This window comes from Macaca nemestrina, chromosome 1 (genome assembly GCF_043159975.1).
Source record: "Macaca nemestrina isolate mMacNem1 chromosome 1, mMacNem.hap1, whole genome shotgun sequence".
Classification (NCBI taxonomy): Eukaryota; Metazoa; Chordata; class Mammalia; order Primates; family Cercopithecidae; genus Macaca; species Macaca nemestrina.
In genome coordinates, this window is record NC_092125.1 from 67,779,080 (window position 1) to 67,797,852 (window position 18,773).

Consider the following 18,773-nt stretch of genomic DNA (forward strand, 5'->3'; position numbering starts at 1 on the left):
CATGGGACAGTGGTAAGGGGGACTAGGAGGGTGAAAGGACTAGAATCCCTGGCTCATGGTTGAAATAGTCTGGGAATGCTTATCTCAGAGAAGACAAGGCCTCCAGAGAGCATTTCACTATCTTTGAATACTTGAAAGGTACACAGGAAAGGCTGTTATTCTTGTTCTGTGCAGTCTCAATGGGTGAAATTGGTAGCACTGGTATGACGGGACATCAGCTTTCAACATAATGTACAGAAACATTAGGAAGATGCCAAAAAACACTCTGTCTTAGGAGGTAGAGTGTTCTCTGACACTTAAGTGTTCTAGTACTCACTAGAAAACTTCTAGGCAAAAATAGTGTAGACAGTATTCACGAGATAGAAGTCGGACTTGATCTTTAAGCTCCTCTTGAGTCCTAAGATACTCTACCATTTGAGTCTCAAAGCACCCGTACAGCCCTACCTGTAATTCCAGCTTTACGAAGTCCAATTTCCCAAAATGAGGAAAGAAATCTTAATATAAGCACAGTTAGTTTCACTTTCATGCCTTCCCTTTCCTACTTTGCTTAATTTCTGTGTCAGCCCTCTCTTTCATCATGGCTTCCTGTGTCATAGGCCAGGAAGGAAGGTGGCTAAGAAGTGTGTCCACACTAAGGAATTATTGGCTTCTTGTGCAACCCCAACCGGAAGCATTTACATTTTAAAGGAAATTGTCAGAGAGAGAGGTCAATGCTTGGCCCAAAGAAATGACTGCCTGGTGATATCACTCCAGGTGCCCAGAGTGGGTGTTCTGAGACTGGAGTAGTCCTTCCAGCATCCCTTCAATCGCAGTTCATGGGTGCCTGCCTGTTCCACCACAGCTGTGTCCCCCATGGCTTCAAAGCAAACACTTTCGCATTACTTTGACCTGAAATGAGAACAGAATTCCTGTCTTGATCCTATGCCCACAGTGTTTCTGGTGGGGAGCTCTTTGACCGGATCCTGGAGCGGGGTGTCTACACAGAGAAGGATGCCAGTCTGGTGATCCAGCAGGTCTTGTCGGCAGTGAAATACCTCCATGAGAATGGCATCGTCCACAGAGACTTAAAGGTGTCAAGCCGGGAGTCCTGGGTGGGAAACAGATAATGACTCTTAAGGAAGCTGCATGGGTCATGGGACATCTAAGCTCCATAAAGTAAGAGGGTTGGACTAGTGACTCCCAAGGCCCCTTCTGCCCTTAGATTCCTTAAGCAGACCTTGGATGAGTGAACAATGGTTACTAATTTGCACCTCAATCTTTTCTTGAACCTTTCACTATGCCTTACCCTATTTGGATGCCAAAATAATACACACATTTCTTAAATCCAGCCACAGTCAAAACCCAATGCAACAAAATACTCACTGAGGGCCTACATTGTACTAGGCATTGCACTGGACTTTGGAGAGATCAGACACCATTAACCAAAGATAGGTTCCCTCAAAACACAAACAGTCCTGGGGTAGTTGGAAGTGAGGGAAGGAAAGGGTGAGTATATTAATGGTTATAAGACTGAGCAAAGTCAGAGCCATAAGCAAGAGGCAGAGTGCTGGGGTGCAGGGGTGAGGGTGCAGGTAGGAAGAAGGAGGGAAGAATGGAGGAGGATGGGCTGGCCTTGAAGTCAGGAGCCCAGGGCTCAGCTTCCTATGAAATTATGTATCAAGGGGAAGGAAAATACTTGCTTCAGGTGGTTATATCCTACACTACATATTTTTTCTCCTACAGCCTGAAAACCTTTTGTACCTTACCCCTGAAGAGAACTCTAAGATCATGATCACTGACTTTGGTCTGTCCAAGATGGAACAGAATGGCGTCATGTCCACTGCCTGTGGGACCCCGGGTTATGTGGGTAAGTCTGGGAGCAGAAGGAAGGTTGACCAGTTGGCTACATTCAACCACATGCCTATCATTCACAGAAAGGGGTAATTCTGAGAACGTAGGGTTCAACTTCAGGGGCTATCTAGGTAGGACATCCACTTACAAGGTTTAGGGCCAGCCAATTCATCCATCTCAGGATCTGTCCTTACTGCTCTCAAATTCTACATTTTTAAAGACCGCCTACCCCTGAGCCCTCCACAGTTCCTGCCTATGCTTTGGCTCTCATTTCTGCAGATAGACTTTGAGCCTTTGTCTTTCCAGCTGGATCAGGGGCAGACAAGATCACAAACCCAGAGATCAGCAGAGAGCTGAGGGTTTGAGCACTGGCCCCACTCCTTTCTCCCACTCTGCAGGAGACATTAGCCCCCAGTTGTTGGGAGCCAGGAAGCACAGGATATTGAAATTGGGCCTGAGGAACCCAGAAATGGGCTCCTAAATGTCCACCCAAGGAAGCACTCTGGGAAATTGGCAGAGCTGGAGCCTCCTGCTTGAACATTCCTGTAGGTTTCCAGGGCACCCAAAAAGAGTGAGAGCAGGCAGGGCACCTGGGAGAGTATTATTGGGATCTACAGGAGAGAAAGTTGGAACTCTGAACATCTGCTCCTGTCCCTTCCTCCTTCACCAGTAATCACCTGTTTGCAGTTGGGTAATGGGAAGCAGAGCTCTGACTCAAGAGAGGGAATCTACCCTCCCAGAAAGTCAAGTCATTCACTCATCAGTAGGTATTGAGTCCCACCAGGTACAAAGTTCTGGTAGCTGCGATAAATATAGAAGGCAACCCTCTACACTCCACAGAGGAGTGTAGAGACTTCCTAATCAGAGGAAGTCATGGCTCATGCCCTCTGAAAGCTCTCAATCTGATGGGGGAGACTAAATGCCTCCCCTCAGAAGGTACCCACGGTCTGATGGGAGAGATACTGCCTTTGCTCCAGGATCTCCTAACCTAATGGGGGAGACTCAACATCTGCCTCCCAGAGGCTCCTAGTCTAGTGGAAGAGAGACAGTCCTACACTGATGATCTCCAAGTCTGAAGGGAGAGAGATCACCCTTGCCCTGGGAATCCCCTATCTGAGTGGGGAAACAGGCCCTGCCTTCAGAGAATACTCACTGTGATCGGGGAGACATAGCCCTGGAGATCTCCAGTCCAACAGGGGAGTCATCGACCCTGTCATGGGGAAACTCACAAACTAATGGAGAAGTCACAGTCTCTCTTTGCAGGAAGACTTAGTCTTCCCAGAAGAGACACAGCCCCTAGCCTTAGGGAGTTTTCAGTCTCCTAGAAACACCACCATCCCATGGTCTTCCCTAGTCTGCTTCTCTAAGCCTGACTTTCAGCCCCCACCCCAAATCCCTCTCCTCTTGCCACCAGCCCTGACTCTGCCCTTGGTCTGCTGCAGCTCCAGAAGTGCTGGCCCAGAAACCCTACAGCAAGGCTGTGGATTGCTGGTCCATCGGTGTCATCACCTACATATTGTGAGTAGACGCTGGCCTGGGCTCAGCTGCTGAGAAATCTCGGAGCCTGCTTACCCCTTCTCATTCCCTCCCCTGTCTCAGCTCCTCTTCCAAGCACGTGCATGTGCACAAACAGACACAGGCACACGGGTGCATGCACACACACACACACACAAACACACACACACACATATGCATGTACACGAAGCTTAAAAGCTTCCTCTCTCTTGACCTTCACTGAATTTTAAAACAGAGCTCAGCATGAATCCACTGCACAGCCACCTGTCACTCCCTCCTCTTGCACCCCTGCCCCATTTACTGCCTATAAATGTGTTGGATCCCACTCTGTGGAATGAACAGTGAAAAAGAGAGAGGCCAAGCCAGTCTTGGAAGTCAGGCGGACCCACTGTTCCTGCATCTCAGCTTTCTTTCCCAAGGCAAAACCATTGCCTGGATGAAGCTGGTCAGGGCCTCACCTTTTCGCTCCTCTCCACACATTCCCAAGCTCTCCCTTTCCTAACCTGCCCATCACCTCTTCCCCACCATCCCTCCTCACCTACAGTAAACTTTGCTCTTAGGAAAATAACCTGGTTTCAATTATCTCCTCCATTTATGTTGAATAAGTACTCTCATTTATTTGCTCAACCAATATTCGCTGCCTATCTACTCTGCATCTATCCCTGTGCTAGGTTCTAAAGAATCCAGCAGCGAACAACGCAGCCTAAATAAATCCTTCATCAAACTTACAATCAAGTAGACAGTCTACCCCATCTTTCTTAAAGATATTTTATATAGCATTCATGAGTCAGGGAAAGTACAAGGAGAGGTGGCAAGGGTTTGAGGGCATAATGTATGCAGAGACCGTCTAGGGATGCCTGTGCCAAGGCTTGGCACTTGCATAAACACTTCATGGGACCTGTACCATTCTTGAATTTGAGGCAGATCCGTGTCCTGGTCATACTGCTGTTCTGAGACCTTCATTGCCCACCTGTGTATAGAGTGGGAGCCTGGGGGAGCAGAGAGGCTGGCTCAGGGAGGACAGGTTTTTCAGTAGTGTACCTCCTTCCTGTCCTGCTGCAGGCTCTGTGGATACCCCCCGTTCTACGAAGAAACGGAGTCTAAGCTTTTCGAGAAGATCAAGGAGGGCTACTATGAGTTTGAGTCTCCATTCTGGGATGACATTTCTGAGTCAGGTAAGGCCAGTAGGCGTGAAGGAGAGATAATAGGCTCAAGGTAGAGGCTGCCAGGCAGGAGAAATGAGCTTAACAAAGGGTGACAGTCCTGGCTCTTCAAAGTCCTGGGGATCTTACAGAACAGGCTGCCAAGGAAAGTGGAGAAATCTTCATCTGCTTCAAAGACCCAATGAATTATTTACTTCTAAGGGCTATGCTTTTGTTTTTCTGGGGGCAGAACCACAGTATGCCTGATAAGGAGATGGTGGGGGGAGCGGGGGCAGTTCAGATGCGGGGCCAGGAGGGCAGAGCCAGGTGGTTAGGGGAGAGTTCCAGGCAAGAGCAGCAAAACCAAGGGGTTAGATACCAAGAAAGACCATGCAATGTCTGTGTGTGAGAGAAGATGATCATTACGTGATTGTTGGACCTGTTAAGTGGAAATTGGAGCTGGAACAATCCAGCACTCACATGTGTGCCCATGTGCCAGTGCTGTTTCCTGTTTCCATGCAAACACATGCACATGTGGTGTGCAGGCACATGGGGGCCTCGTGACCAGTGATGCTTCTGCAGTGCTGTGTGGGTGAGGCGGCTTGTAGCTTCCCTTCTTTGGTGGTTTATAGTGGGTTGTTGTTAGGTGGTTTGGATTTTTTTTTTCCTCTTCTAAGACTCTTAAAATTGCCTCTTTGGAAGATCAGCTAAAGATGCATTCACTGCCACCCACCAGCCCGGAAGTGAATTTCCATCAGTCATGAAATCTGGTCCTTAGTCGTCGTGTCTTTGATTGCTCCCCTTAGCCAAGGACTTTATTTGCCACTTGCTCGAGAAGGATCCGAATGAGCGGTACACCTGTGAGAAGGCCTTGAGTCACCCCTGGTGAGTGAGACATGGAGTGGACTCTAGACCCCAGCCCTGTGGTTCCCAAAACCAGGCTGACTCATTCACATTGTGTTCCTCTGGAATCTGCTTGCCTTGGTCCATTTAATGCTGCGACGAGCAAGGACCATGCCATTGTTCATCAGGCCCAGGTGGAGATTCAAACAGCATTCAGTGGAGCAGGTTCTGATGTAAGGGTAGCAGCTAGGTTGTCTGGTCAAGTGCAGGAGGCAGGTGCAGCCGAGCGCTGTCATTCAGCCCTGGGACAGGGTGCAATGCTCAATACCAGTTATTCAAGAGGTGCCAGGAATGGGCAACTCTGTTCTGTCCTTAAGAGGTTTGTTTTACTCAGGGATCAATAACTGTTCCAGGTGAAGTGATTTAGGAATAATTGCAAAGCAACCGACTGGCAAAATAGGAAAATCTCAAAATACTTCTTCATGTTACTCCCTAACTCAATTTACAATAGTTCCCCACTTCGCACCCCAGCAAGCCTGGATTCCTTTGTCTGTCCAGTTTCCCTAATATGGCCTGACCCTTTATCTCCAGCCTCTTTTCCCAGGATCGCCAGCATACCTCCTCTGTCCAGATAGGCCTGGGAGCTATCTCTGTCTTCCTGCCATCCCTCACCCCACATACGAAGCTCTTTCTTAACTACACCTTGGATCAGATCATTCCCACTACCTACAATGTCTTGCTTCTTGCCCTGTATGTGGCATCCTTCAGGATCCAGATCAGTCTCTGCCCTTCCCTGAAGCCCCTGATCCCTGCAGTCCATCCCAATCTCCCCTGTTCTCTTTATTAATCACACAGCTTACCATGCATTACTGCAGTCCATAGCATGAGCAACACCCCACACCTAGACTGTAGGCTCCTAGGTGTTAGGGCCCATGTCTCTTACTTCTCGAGGTCTGTTAGTAGTTGGCACAGTACTATGCACACATCAGGTGTCTGAGAAACACTTAGAGACCAGTGAATAAGGGGCTAAGGGGATAGAAAAGGGGTAGCCTGTACCAGATGGCCTTATTGAGGAAGGCTTCCAGGAGGAGGTGGGTTCTAGGCAAGGTTTTGAGCTAAAGGATGGTGACTATGCTAGTGCCCTCTGATGCTAGGTCCAATAAACTTTTTCTATAAAGCAGCAGATAGTTAATACTTCCGGCTTTCCTGGCCATACTGTATTTATGGCAACTACTCGACCCTGCTGTCACAGTGCAAAAGGAGCCACAGACAATACCTGAATTAGTGGGCACCGCTGTGTCCCCTTAAAACCTTATTTACAAAAACAGGCAACGGGCCGATTTGGCCTATAGGCCATAGCTTGTTGACCCTGCTCTAAAAGTTTTTTATTTTGCCAAAGCTAAAGCCCACTCTTACCTGCCCAGGGGGACAGAGAACCCCCGCTTGTAGCCCTTTCCTGCTGTGGGCTGCCTTTCCTCTGCACACTCTACCCAGCTCTCACATGGACCTGCAGGCACCCTGCCCACCCCCTGGCTGAGTGTCCATAGCCACCCAGTAGCCAGGTGTCCCCTCTTACATCCACAGGATTGACGGGAACACAGCCCTCCACCGGGACATCTACCCATCAGTCAGCCTCCAGATCCAGAAGAACTTTGCTAAGAGCAAGTGGAGGGTAAGCTGTCCTCTCCGAGGGGTGGGAAAGCTGTTCTGGGCCCCTGGAGGCTGGGCTGGCAGGAGCTGACACAAGGGCTTTCCATGGGATGTCCCAGAAGGCACTGGAGCTCCCTGTACCCTCTCTGAATGAGAGGTAGGCACCCAGGTTTCAAGAGGCCACAAGGCAAAGGGAAAGTTTAAACCCCAAGGCCCTCTGAGGTTGCAGAAGGCCAGAGGCTGCTCTTGTGTCTCCTTAGCAAGCCTTCAACGCAGCAGCTGTGGTGCACCACATGAGGAAGCTACACATGAACCTGCACAGCCCGGGCATCCGCCCAGAGGTGGAGAACAGGCCGCCTGAAACTCAAGCCTCAGAAACCTCTAGACCCAGCTCCCCTGAGATCACCATCACTGAGGCACCAGTCCTGGACCAGAGCGTAGCACTCCCTGCTCTGACCCAATTACCCTGCCAGCATGGCCGCCGGCCCACTGCCCCTGGTGGCAGGTCCCTCAACTGCCTGGTCAACGGCTCCCTCCGCATCAGCAGCAGCCTGGTGCCCATGCATCAGGGATCCCTGGCCGCCGGGCCCTGTGGCTGCTGCTCCAGCTGCCTGAACATTGGGAGCAAAGGAAAATCCTCCTACTGCTCTGAGCCCACACTCATCAAAAAGGCCAACAAAAAACAGTATGTATTTTTAGCCAAAGATGGAGCCCCAGCTTGGGTCTGAAAGAAATCGGCCAACAGGACTGAAAGAAATGGACACAAAGGCCTCTCCCACTCGCAGGCAGCTCTACAGGGAGGGATGAGTTCTGGATCGGGGGCGGGGAAAACGCTTCTAGCCCTGTCCCCATCACTTACTAGCTACGAGGCCACTGACGAGTCAGTGAATGTCTCTGCTTCTAGTTTGCTCATCTGTAAAATGGGTTGACGTCTATTTATCTACTCAGCCTGCCTCACAGAGGTGCTATTAAAGGTTAGTGAAGCAATAGAGATGATAAAAGCCTACAGAAAACTGGGTATGTGCAAGTGGTGAGCATCAGATTCCCTGAGTTTCTAGGGCCTCTGTGCTTTGGAGGAGAAAGGTTAGGGGGGCTTGGTTATCTTTATCTTTTCTGCAGGGTCTTGAACTTTCTGAACCTCATGAGGGGAGAGCTGAGTGGATGCCACAGGCACAGAGAACTACCACCTCTGCCCTGCCCCATCAACTCTTCTTCTCCCCTCAAATACTTCAAAGGTTGTTGCTTCATTTCCTTTCTAGGAACTTCAAATCGGAGGTCATGGTACCAGTTAAAGCCAGCGGCAGCTCCCACTGCCGGGCAGGGCAGACTGGAGTCTGTCTCATTATGTGATTCCTGGAGTCTGTGCCTGTGTCATTGCAATTTTCAGGTGAGGAGGGTCACAGTGTGAGGCTTGGGGAGAGTTTCTGTCCCAGAGGAGAGCCCCATACCAGAGTGTGAGTGATGGGGTCTGAAGTGGCAGCCCTGCCCTCACTCTGAGCCCCTTTCTCTTGCAGGAGACATGTTCAACTCCTCTGCTCTTCCAAACCTGGTGTCTATCCAGCAGAGGGAGGAAGGCAGAGCAAGTAGAGCAGGGCTTAGCAGGAGCGGTTTCTGGCTGGAAGCACCAGCCTGCTGCCAGCAGGGCAGCCCCTCACAGGAGGCCCGCGAGGGAGCCCCAAGGCATGAAGCCTTGTTGAAGCTGTGAGCAGGAGGAGCAGCGCCTGCGGGCTTCCAGGTCTCCCTGACCTGCCTGCTCTATGCCCCCACACCCTACGTGCCATGGTTCTGTGCAGTGTACATAGATAGCTCTCGCCTGGGTCTGTACTGTTTGTCGTGAAAAGCTTAATGGGCTGGGCAGGCTGTGTCACCTCCAAGCAAAGCCATATGGAGCATCTACCCATATACCCACTCTGCACACACTCACTCCCACCTCTCAAGCCTTCAACCTCTTGGCCAGATTGGGCTCATTAATGCTGTTGCCTGCCCATCCGCATGAATGACAGGCAGCTGTCCATGGTGGTCTGCCTGTGAGCTCTTCAAGTTCTAATCCTTAACTCTAGGATTAGCTCCCAAGCGCGCTGAGACCCAGCCAGCCTGCTCCTGGCACAATTCTGGCCCCTCTCCCTGCCTCAATCTAAAAGCAGTGCCACACCCTCCAAAATGGAATGGAAAGAAATTCATGAGTAAGGGCTGCAAGGAATTCTTATCCCGGCCACATGCCCTCCGCGCACACACCCAATTGAGTTAACCTTGGAAGTTGACTATTTTAATGTCTGCCAGGAGTTCTAATCCTGCTTCTGTTCCCTTTTCTCTCCTTGAAAGTCCAGCATACCGTTCTTGTCCTTCCCCAGTCTTCTCACCCTCCGCCCCTCCAGCTTCATGCTCAGTGTTGTGCTCAATAAAATGGACATATTTTTCTCTATGATGCTTCATTTGGTTCTTTCAAAGTCAGGAGCAGTTCAGGGACTTCTGAGCATGTCTGGAGTAGAGAGTGCATGGATGGCTGGGGTCAGTAAGGAACCAGCAGTTGTAGCTGATTTGCATACAGATGTGCATACAGCAGAGTATACAGTGCTCCAGGCACCTAGGGACATGAGTTACACCATTAACTCATTACTCATCACAACAATCCCTTGGGGCAAGTTCTGTTGGAACCCAGGCAGTCTGGCTTTAGTGGCCATTCTCTGAATGGCCGTATCAGATGAGCATGAGTTCGAGCCCCAGCTCTGTCCCGAACTGCCATATATGTGACCTTGGGGAAGTTACTTAGCCTTTTGTGCCTTCGTTTCCTACTTATCCAATGGGAATAGTAGCACCGCCTGCATCATGAAATGATGCAGATGATGTGCCCAGCCTCGTGACCAATAAATAATTAAAATGATTAACAATGATCAAGAAATTAATGTAGATAAAATGTCTAGCACAGTGTCTGCTTGGGCCATGGTTAACACACAAATGTCCATGCCATTCCATATCATCCTCCACCCCACCCCCCACACATATCCATTTACTTCTCTTTAAGACCCCAAGAGACACAGATTCTAGTCTTAGTCTTTCCTCTGGAAGCTGCATGAATTTGAACAGAACCTTCCCTTCCCTGGATTTCTATTTCCCCATCTGTAAACAAGAAGTTGAATTGCTGCATAGAGATGAAAACTGCTTGTCTGGTTTCTCAAGGGTAGAATCCATCAGGTTCTGGGGCACAGGGGCCCAGACTCCCTAAATCTGGGTACCCAGCAAGCCAGGTGGAACAGAGGAGAGCAAACCATGGGCTTGAACAGAGGAGTCCCCCACAAACCCCAAATAGGAGACAGAAACAGTGGCAAGAGTTTACCCAGTGAGGGGACAGACCATTTTTCCTTGTTGAACCTCTAGGTTCTTTTCCAAAGATTTTTATTTGGCTTTTCATTTTTATATCACTTTTGTTAAGTTTTTGTGTTTGGTCCAGGATTCTTCCCCAGTGGAGAAATAAAGGCGGGGGATACTGCCCAGCCCAGCTTCCTTGACTTGAGAGCTCCTAGTTTCAATGGCATGCCAATCTCCACCATCTCTGTCTGTCAAGTGTAACTGTCCCATTGACTCAGGCTCAGCTGCAGCTCAGGGTAATCTTACTAGCTGCACACCAGGGATGGTCCAGGCTGTGCTTTGGCTGCATGAAAGACTCCTGGAGATGGAAAGCACTCCAACCCAATCTGCCCCCAACTAAAAGCAAAGGGGGCAGATGAGTAGGGAAAAGGGCTGGAAGCTGTAGCATCACTTGCAGGTGGCATAGTAGAGCACGCGCTCATTGATGTGGTCACGAATCTGCTCCACACGCTTCTCCAGTCCTGTCAGGTCCGCCGAGCGCAGCATGATGGCCTGGCTGCCCCGCAGCAGCTCCAACTCCATGTCTGAGGCAAATGGAACAGCAGCAGGAGGAGGAGTTGATGGTGAGACTCCCAAAGACTCCCAACCCTTCCTTCCCCTCCTGCTAACTGGAAGTAGCATGTGCAGAGGAAGCCCCGCCAAAAAAATCTGGCCTCTAAGGCAGTGGTGCCCCTCCATCTTCATGCCTCCCTAGCCCCTATTCCATGCTTAGAAACCCGGCAGGGGCCAAACCCAGCAGGCCCCCACTCCTAACTATTACTGGGCCTCTGACCCTCTGGGCTCTCACAGTTGTCCCAGGCTAATGAAGGAGGTCACAGACACCAAGATTAGCAACCCAGTGCTGTTGGGCTCAGACAGCTGCCATCCAACTAATGATCCTCAAGTAGGCACCTTGACAAAAGAGCTGGATGAGTGACCAGAATTCCTCCTCAATTTCCCTCCCCAAATGCCACTCCAGATAAATCTAGCCCTCCTCTTCCAATTCATTCTGCATACAACCACCAGATGATGCATAGAGGTTTGAAGAACTCTGGAAGTGACTCAGTCCAGCCTGCCCCCTGTCCCTCTAGGCAGGAGTCCCTCTATCACATCCATGAGAGCTGGTACCCAGGCTCAGCCTGAACTTTTCCAGGAATAGGAAGAAAGCAGGCACTGCCTCACAAGGCTCCAATCTTAGGCAGCTCTGGTTATGAAAAAAGTCATCTTCATGAGAAGATGACTGCCTCTTACTTCCACCTCTTGTCCCAGGTCTGTGTCCTGGGGGTATAAGAATATACCTTCTCTGTTCTCACATGTCAATCCTTCACATATCTGAGGCTTTATTGTCTCCAGGCTAAATATCTCCAGTTTCTTCACCTATTCCTCATCTGATATAATTGCTGTGTCCCACCCTGGTCACTCTCTCCTTGATGTATGCTGGTTTGTCAATATCCCTTCTGAAGATGTAGCAGCCATCACTTGAACACCATCCCCCAGGTGAGATCCCATCAGCAGAGTATAACAGTGTTATTATTGGATTGACATTCAGCCAGTAGATACCCATATGGATTCACAGGTTGATAAAATATTTAAATATGTCCATAGCAGTTGTTAAATAGCTGCCATTCTGTTCCTTGGTACTCACCCCCAAGACCCACCTCCCACCCCTGGTCAATGCATGATCTTCCCCCATTATCCTGCAACTAAAGGTAAATTCCTGCAAGCAGGTACCTTCCGGTTCCAATACTGTAGCCTAAGCCTTTTCTGGTTAGTGGGTACACACCACTCCAGTTGCTAAATAGTCTTACCATTACCTCAAGCTATTACTCTCTTCACTTAGGTTGCATTGTGTTTGTTAGCTCTTTGGGCTGCAGTAAGCATTGCTGGCTTATAACAAGCTTGCGGTAACTCAAAACTCTTGGGTCTTTTTCAGATGAGTAACAACTCATATTTGCTTATCACTTACTAGTTATAAAGTGGTTGCAGTGGCATTAGCTACTGAAAAGCCAGGCTTCACCTGAGCTGTACTTGTGGTTTAAGCCCAAACAAGGCCAGAGCAGGAGGTTAGTTTTCTCTGTATTTAATTTAGTTTCAGCCCATCTTTCTGAACTTTTGCTATTGCCTTAGAATACTGGTTCTGTTACCTGGTGTCTCTGTTGTCCAGAGACTTGATAAATTATTTATCTTCATACAAAGTATTGGATGAACAGGACAAGGAAAAGCACTGACTTAGCCGCTGGCCCCTTCCCCTAGGTCAGCTCCTCTCACTTCATCCTTTGGGTGCAGCTGCCCATGGCCCCAGGTTTATTCATCGTCTACCCACCAGCCCAACCTTTTATGTGGTGCCCACCTGGCTATCCAACGAGACTTCTGCCAAACACTTCTGCTGAAATTCGAAGGAACTCTTTCTGTGGCTTTCACTGGATACACCACTCCAGTGATCCCATCATCATGTCAGCCATGACTCTAGTTCCCAGGAGCCCCTGTTCTCCTTTCTGAGAAATCTTCGGAACCCTTCCGAAAGCTACTTTCATTATGTTTCCATTATATTCAAAACCCTTGGATGTGCCCTACTGCCTCCTGAGCTATCTACCCTCCTCATCCTCACACTAGAAGCCAGGCACAGGGACAAGTCATGTTAACCCCATGCCACTTCTTTCCCACCAGCTCCTCAGCAACCTTCTTCTGTCCCTATGTCAGAACATACCTTGTTGCTTCCCAACACCCTTATCCTAATGTCCCTCCTCTTCCTCACAGCTTCTCCCAGGCCTATACATTCTTCCAGGCCCATCACAAATCTTCTTTTCTTACCTTCACTGAACATGTCTCTCTCAAATTATTTATGCTCTGAGCCCCAGAACTCTTATTATTCAACCCCTATCAGAGACCACCTCATCCTGTTAAATACAGTTCTATGCATCTTAAACATAAAGCAACAGGAAGAAAAAATATGACCCCACTGTTTGCAAAAATAGAAAAAATGGTCCCATTAATTGCGAGCTTTTTGAGGCCAGGTCAAGTCATGGGACCATCTCTGCATTCCCCAGCCTCATACATACTAGACGCCCAGAAAAAATCTCATTTGATCTCACTCCCATAGCATGGCTAGCTCCAATAAGAATGGGCTTCAGAAGCCTTGGGTTGGGTGGGACCAGCCTTCATGAATGCCCAGTAGTCCGTGCCCCTGAACCATTCCCTCACCTTTCATCCTGTCCATCATCTCCATGGTCTCCCCAAATAGCTCCTCTGCCTCTGTCTTCACACTCTGGATCCGGGCACCCTGTTCACCCAGCGTGGGACTCTGACCCAACCGGTCCTTCAACTCAGCATACTTTTGTTTTATTCTCTCAAATCCCTGAAAAAGGTAGAATAGTCTCAGTGTCATTGTCATCATGCAAGGTCCTAAAGACCTGTGGCCAAAGCACTTGATGTCACCCAAATCAACACACAGTGGGAAAGTGCCTCCTATTAACCCCCAATAGAATTGGTTTTGCCTATTAAAACGCCTGAGTCACAGACTATGACTTAAACTTCTGTGTTTCCCTCTTCCCATGTCCAGCTCTTGACATGTCGCACCTCACTCCCAGGACAATGTTAGTCACATCACAGGATATTGATATTAAGCTGTCACATAGTATACTTAGCAACTTGGTCACTGTGCCAGGATTGAAAGTGCCAGTGTTCCTAGCCATAGGGGGAGCAGGTAGTGTGTGTGAGACACTGAGAATGGGCTCTTTGATCTTCTCTGTCATCTAATTCTGACAATCGTGGAGCCCAGGTTAGGATAAGCAAAGAGCATCTGTCCAGGCTGGGGATCCAAGAGACAAGCTCTGGATCCAGTGTCAGGGGACCTGCTTTATAGATGAGTCTTAGGCCTGTGAACAAGTCACCACCTCATCTGTAAAAGGAAAGGGATTGGACTGGTCATCTCCAATGTCCCTGAGCCAGCTATACCAAAGGCAGTGGAGGGAGAAATCAGATGCCTGGCCAGGTTTGGGTTGATTCTCAAGCCTCTTCTTGTTCTGTTATTCTAAGCACATTTGAGTTTGTGGTCTTATAAAGTGTGCAAAGTCCTCTCCTGCTCAGGACCCCCTCACTGGCCATACATCGTTGAGCTAACTCTGCCTTCTCTGTACCTCTTGGGCACTCAGTGCCTGCTCGCTGGCACCTTCTGCAAGCTGCTGGGCCTGGACTGCCTGTGCCCGCTGCTGCCGGGCTTGGCGGCGGAGCTCCTCCATCCGTGTCCAGAAGTCACCCAGCTGCTTGGTCATGCTTGTCACCAGCTTTTCTGCTGGCTGCAGTACCTGCTGAACCTTTGTGGAAAGAGGGAGATCTGGCATTTGTGGTGGGTCTCATAGGTGGGGGGTTCATCCCCATTTTTTCTCCAACTCATCAGGCAGCAAAAACCCTCTCCAATCAGAACAATCAAAATTGCCCACCTCTCACTCCTGCCTTCTGCATCCCAGCCACAAGATCAGAAAATCCAAGGCCCAAAGCCAGCCCAAAACTTGTCACCCTCCTGTAGAACTCCACCTCAGCTTTCATCTAGTCACTTTTCATCTAGTCACTTTCTGGCATTTTCTATGCCTGGTGCCCAAATTTTCCTGTTTATGCCCAAATATGTGTGGAGGAAGCCATGATGCCTCACCTCAGCAACCCTATCCTGGATAAGCCTAAGGGAGCGGCTGGTGCCTTGCATGGTGTCCTGAGCTTCCTGCAGTGCCACTGTGCCCTGCCGCAGGTTCCCAACCACATCCTCCACCTGGCCCTCCACTGCATGGGCTCGGCTCCTGGGTGAGAGAAGCATGAGGGAGAGGAGAGAGAGAATGAGTGAATAGTGAATCAATGTGTGGTTCGACTCACACACCAGTCCAAAAGAACACCCTTCCCAGCCAAGACAAAGAGCAAGGAAAGTATTAGCTTTGACGTCCCAGGACCCCACCAAGCAGACATGATGAATGTTTGTGTTATGCCTGAGACACTCTCTTGGCAGTTTCCAATACGGAAGACACAGTCACGCAAATTGTTTAACCTGCACTCTGGACTCTGTGTACCACTCCCCACCATCGTAAGCATCCCCTCCTGTCTCCCAGCCCTCTGCACCCCTCTCCCAGCCATGGGGTTGAGAAGCAAAACTTCTCTCTTCTGGGCAGAGAGAAGTTCAGGGCCCAAGGCCGTACCTGGCTTCCTCAGCCTCAGCCTGCAGCCTGCGGGCCCGCGCAATGTCCTGTTTGGTCTGGGACAGCACCAGGTCCACGTTGGGGAGCCTGGCTGCAATGGCCTGGATCTCATTCATCTTCTGCAGAACAGTAGCTGAGTCTGTGGGCAGCCACAGGGCCAGCACAGCCTCGCTGACCTCCTGGATAGTGGCTGCATCAGTTTCGGGGTCTGGAAGACAACCATGCATTAGACTGTGGGAGCCCACTAACCTCCCCAGAGATCCGAGGCCTCTCCTGGCTAAGCAGCACCTGTGGAAGGCACTCATGGTGGCCCCTCTATCATGGTGTCCCAAGGAGCTGCTGCCCCCTCTCAACCAGACTCAGGTGTCTGTTCTCTGGAAATTTCTGGGAATGCTGTAGGAGGATGACTATCCTGTGCTCCATGCTGCAGCAGGGAAGAGGAGTGGGGGAGTGCCATCACAGCTGTGGCAACTAAGCGTCTGGTGTCACAGGAAGCTGCGGGCTAGGGAGAAGGAGGTGGTGCCAGACAGCTGGTACTGAACAATGCCTGCAGCACATGCACAATCAGCCCTAAATTGGGAAGAGTGACCAGAAACTGGAGCTGCTTCCTTGGCAAAAAGACCCCTTCCCTGCACTCCCCCTCAGGCAAGACTGCTCATTTTTGCAAAGGCAAATAAGAATGATCAAGGCTTTGCTGGAATATCACCTTCTCAGGGAGGCCAACCCCAGCCATCCAATCTAGAATTGCAACCTCCACCCTAGACTGTAGCACACTTTATCGTCCCTCCCCGCCTCATCTTTCTGTCTAGCACTTGCACCACCCAGGTACCAAAAACTGTACTCATCTAACTGGTTTTTTTTTTTTTTTTTTTTTTTTTTTTTGTCTCTTTTCCTCTAGAATGTAAGCTCTACAAGGGCAGGGGCTGGGTTTTGTCCACAGCTATATCCCTAGACCCCAGCATAGTGCCTGGCACTTGGAGGTCCTCATGTGTGTAGAGTGAACGAATGATTGACAGGGCTTCAGGTTCAGATCGCTGCTTTACTATTCAAGCCACCTGGGCAAGTCAAGTGGTTCCCTAAGCTCAGTTTCCTGATCTGTGAAAAAGGAATATCAATCCCCAATATCAATCCTCAACCTGAAGGTACAACATAAAACAACCCATTTGCAAGAGTTGTTACAAACCAACTCTGGGTCAGAGAGTAAGGTCAGAAGTACAGAGATGACATCTCCTCCCCATCTATTCCAATTTGCTTTTACAGATTTCGCTGGTATTGAGGTATTAAGGAGGGGGGCACCCACTCACCCAGATGATTTGTCCTGGGACCTGAACTCCTCCGGGGTCCCAGGCCCAGCCTCACTCTACACCTAAAGGGTACTAGGTGACCACACAGGTCTCATTCCCTGCCCCATCCCATGCCAGGCAGAAGGACACTCCTGGAGGGTGGAAGCCATGCTTGTTCATTGCTGTGTCCCTTGGGGGTTTGCATGCAGCATAACTGTGGTTGAGTTTCATTAAGTGGGTTTATCCCAGCAGCAAGCTTTCATAAGGACCTTCCTCATGGAGATTGTCGACCTCTCATCTAACCCAGAGTCCCACTCTCAAAGCAAGGCTTCACATGCAACTTCCCCAGAAAGCCTTCCAGGATGAGCACATCCCCACCTAGATCTGGCCCTTCCTTTACTCTGCACCACTTCAGCTGCACCCTTAGGCTCAATCTACATGACATTCAGTCACAGAGCCTTCTGGGTCTCAGGATGGGCTCAGTAAATATTTACTGCATTGAGCAAAAGCATGGGAGGAGTTGAGACTGCAAATCAAATTAAACTCAATACCTGCCTTTATGGAGCTGAAAATCTAATGGGAGACAGGCACATGAACAAAGAAGTACAGCTTTGAGTGAGTGGTGTAAACACAGGTGCTACAGTAGCCATGGGAGGGGCCCCCAGAGCCACCTGATAGGTCAAGGGAGGCTGCTGGGAGAGTGGGATGCCTAGGAGGATTCCTAGAGGATGAACAGGAACTAGCCGGGTCAGCAGAGGTGGGAGAGGGGAGACAATCCAGAGAGAGGAAAAACATTTGCAAAGGCAAGTGGCAAGAAAGTGTGTATTTGTGTGTGCATGCACACTCACAGGTGTGTATGTATATGTGTGTCCATGCCATAACGCAATAGGGTGTGGATGACAGAATCAGACCATTAGTGTTGAAGCCTACCTGCACCACTGCTGAGCTGGATGCCTTTAGCCAAGTTGCTTAACCTCTCTGTGCCCAGATTACTTGTGTGCAAAGTGGAAGTAATAAGAGTACTTAGTTCATGTAGTCAGGAGTAAATGATGTAATACATGCAAAGCACTTGGAACAGTGCCTGGACTCAGAACTTAATAAGCCTTAACTATTCATTTTGTCAATTCCATTTGAAGAACTGGGAAAGGCGATGTTTCCTCCTCCCTCCACAGACTTTCCACTCTCCCTCCCACACCATGACCCTACATCTGACAGCAGCCAGCGCTCAGAGGCATCTGCACCAGGACTCTGGAGACCAGAGTCCGAGCCTACAGCTACACAAAATTTTCCTGGGTTTCTCCCTGGAGCCAGGCCTCTCTCAGGCCCTGCTTTTTCTCTCTGACCCTGGACTCATCATAAGACTTGACCTGAGATACAAGCATAAGAAAGACGACAAAAGGGGCCTGGCAGCTCCCTGTCTGTTCACGTGAGCCTGTTCACGGTACTCACCCAGCAGGAGAGAATTCCAACCCACCTCCCAACCCCTGAGGTCAGAGCCCTGGCTGAGATTAATGCAGGATGAGTAGCCATTCAGCGTCACTGGACTTGACTCAGGGTCAAGACTCCCTTATCCATGAGCCTAAGCCCCACACCTTGACCTCCCCCATCATCCACATTTGTGGGGCACAATCTCCCTAGATTCCCAGGTATCATTTTCCCCAGGTGTGGGCCTCATGGCCTTATGCAAGTCATGAGACCTCAGAAGAAGTCTCCTGCCCCTCTCTGACCTGCCATCTGCACTCAGGAGGGGACTTTGGCCTATCTGGGGCAAAAACACAGTAATAGCAGCAAGAAGAGCCACTGTCATTACACCAAGCCCTAGGCTCGTATTAACTGGGCTCCCAGCCAAGCAAATTCCCTGGCAGGAACCAGAAATCTAACAATATCAACTCCTGTTCCTGAGGCACCTTTCCTTTTTCAAAACACGTTTTACATCAGTTATTTGATCCTCAGAATAAACTTGTGAAATACTACCGTCTCCCCAT

The 18,773-nt window shown here is 49.7% G+C and overlaps 2 protein-coding genes across 4 annotated transcripts in view; one reads left to right on the forward strand and one right to left on the reverse strand.

Annotated features, from left to right (window-relative positions):
• Window positions 1-9,402, forward strand: part of LOC105484899 (calcium/calmodulin dependent protein kinase IG) — a 30,256-nt gene extending 20,854 nt beyond the window's left edge. For all 3 annotated transcript variants that reach the window (XM_011746986.2, XM_011746987.3, XM_071079744.1), the window contains exons 5-13: window positions 932-1,070; window positions 1,723-1,846; window positions 3,273-3,348; window positions 4,408-4,520; window positions 5,294-5,372; window positions 6,915-7,002; window positions 7,241-7,665; window positions 8,240-8,367; window positions 8,495-9,402. In XM_011746986.2, the coding sequence (XP_011745288.1) occupies window positions 932-1,070; window positions 1,723-1,846; window positions 3,273-3,348; window positions 4,408-4,520; window positions 5,294-5,372; window positions 6,915-7,002; window positions 7,241-7,665; window positions 8,240-8,330 (1,135 nt within the window). In that variant the 3' untranslated portion in view covers window positions 8,331-8,367; window positions 8,495-9,402. The remainder of the gene's footprint in view (window positions 1-931; window positions 1,071-1,722; window positions 1,847-3,272; window positions 3,349-4,407; window positions 4,521-5,293; window positions 5,373-6,914; window positions 7,003-7,240; window positions 7,666-8,239; window positions 8,368-8,494) is intronic.
• A 954-nt stretch (window positions 9,403-10,356) lies between these two features.
• LOC105484900 (laminin subunit beta 3) overlaps window positions 10,357-18,773 on the reverse strand; it is a 41,499-nt gene continuing 33,082 nt past the window's right edge. Inside the window, exons 20-24 of the mRNA XM_011746989.3 lie at window positions 15,506-15,713; window positions 14,974-15,115; window positions 14,462-14,638; window positions 13,527-13,680; window positions 10,357-10,870 (exon numbers count right to left, since the gene is read on the reverse strand). Of these exons, the coding sequence (XP_011745291.2) occupies window positions 10,734-10,870; window positions 13,527-13,680; window positions 14,462-14,638; window positions 14,974-15,115; window positions 15,506-15,713 (818 nt within the window). The 3' untranslated portion in view covers window positions 10,357-10,733. The remainder of the gene's footprint in view (window positions 10,871-13,526; window positions 13,681-14,461; window positions 14,639-14,973; window positions 15,116-15,505; window positions 15,714-18,773) is intronic.